The sequence below is a fragment of the Penaeus monodon genome, chromosome 20 (genome assembly GCF_015228065.2).
Source record: "Penaeus monodon isolate SGIC_2016 chromosome 20, NSTDA_Pmon_1, whole genome shotgun sequence".
Lineage (NCBI taxonomy): Eukaryota > Metazoa > Arthropoda > Malacostraca > Decapoda > Penaeidae > Penaeus > Penaeus monodon.
The window spans coordinates 41,903,192-41,904,490 of NC_051405.1; the positions used below are offsets into that span (position 1 = coordinate 41,903,192).

At 45.5% G+C, this 1,299-nt stretch overlaps 1 protein-coding gene across 1 annotated transcript in view; it reads left to right on the forward strand.

Annotated features, from left to right (window-relative positions):
• Positions 1 to 1,299, forward strand: part of LOC119585998 — a 20,258-nt gene that overhangs the window by 1,109 nt on the left and 17,850 nt on the right. The window contains exon 2 of the mRNA XM_037934710.1: positions 830 to 1,120. Coding sequence (XP_037790638.1) covers positions 830 to 1,120 — 291 coding nt within the window. The remainder of the gene's footprint in view (positions 1 to 829; positions 1,121 to 1,299) is intronic.

Consider the following 1,299-nt stretch of genomic DNA (forward strand, 5'->3'; position numbering starts at 1 on the left):
GAAAATAAAAACAAACCAAACCAGAATTTCGTCGTACTCGGGCTGGCCAGAAATTTGGGTTTGTACCCCAAAAGGCCCGTTTGTGCACGTAAACTAACAATTTTTCCTAGAGTAAAGCACAAAAATAGTTTTTAAAATTTTTCGTTAAAATTATGACCATCTACTACCCAAAAAAGGAATCTTTTGTTATGACAACCAGTGAAGAATAAATACGAAAAACGAGAAGCGAGGACACGAGACTATCCTCTTGTGCCCAACCGAGAGGCCACTGGATGTTTCCCAACCCCCACGACCTGGCATCCCCCCCGCCGCGTTTCAGGGGGCTGGGGGAAACAAACCTAAACGGGGCCCTTTTCGTGACTTTTCGAGTTCCAGTACGCGCGACCTTCGAGTACCTTGCTTGTGTGACGTTGGGGCAGAAGAAGGGCGGGTAGTTCCTGGGTTTGTAAATTAAATAAAAATAAACAATAATTTTTTTTAGGCAGTCTTTAAAAGGAAATTTGGGGTTAAATTTTACGCGTTTGAAAACTCGAAGTACGCCACTAAAATTGGGATTTTTCTTGTTTTTTGATATTTTTTGGGTTTAACCTGGCGTCAGAGAAAAACTATTTTTTAAAATTTGTTTCAGTTACAGTCCGCAGTTTTTTCATGTAACCCGTAAAAAAAGGGAAAACGATATTTTGACGTTCCGGGTTAGGCAATGTGAACCATTTTCTAATTTCCCTTCCTCGTCCGCGTCGCCCGGATAATCACAAAGGGGACACCGACAGAGAACGAACCTAGCAACCCTCACACGAAACATCCCGAAACGAAAACCATGTCCTTTGAGAAAAAACATTCACGTACTTTATCTCACCTCATACGACCTTGACGTCACGCCCAATGGAAGAACCACACTCCTATTCCACTGACGTCACAACGAAGAGAGACATTTGGGCGTGGGGGAGAACCGGGGGGCAGGCGGGGGGTCCCAGCAAACGCCAGAAGGGGGAGGCCCAAATTCGAACTCGCATCCCGAAACCAAACCGGGCCTTTAAGAAAGAAAACCAAAGGCGCCGGGGTTTCTGCTGGTGCTCCTGTGTTTCCCACCCCTTTGCTCGGCCGGGCTGGGAAATTTTGGGTGCGCCTTGGCCTCCGCTGCAGCCTTATCCTTTTTTTGTTGCAAAGGTTGAAAACCCCCTTTTTGTGTCTCTCTTTTTCAATTACCTTTTTCTTTTCCCCGTATTTTTCCTGGTGGTTTCCCGTCTTTGGCGGGTTTTGGCCCTCCTCTTTTTTAATTAGCTTTTCTATCTATCACCC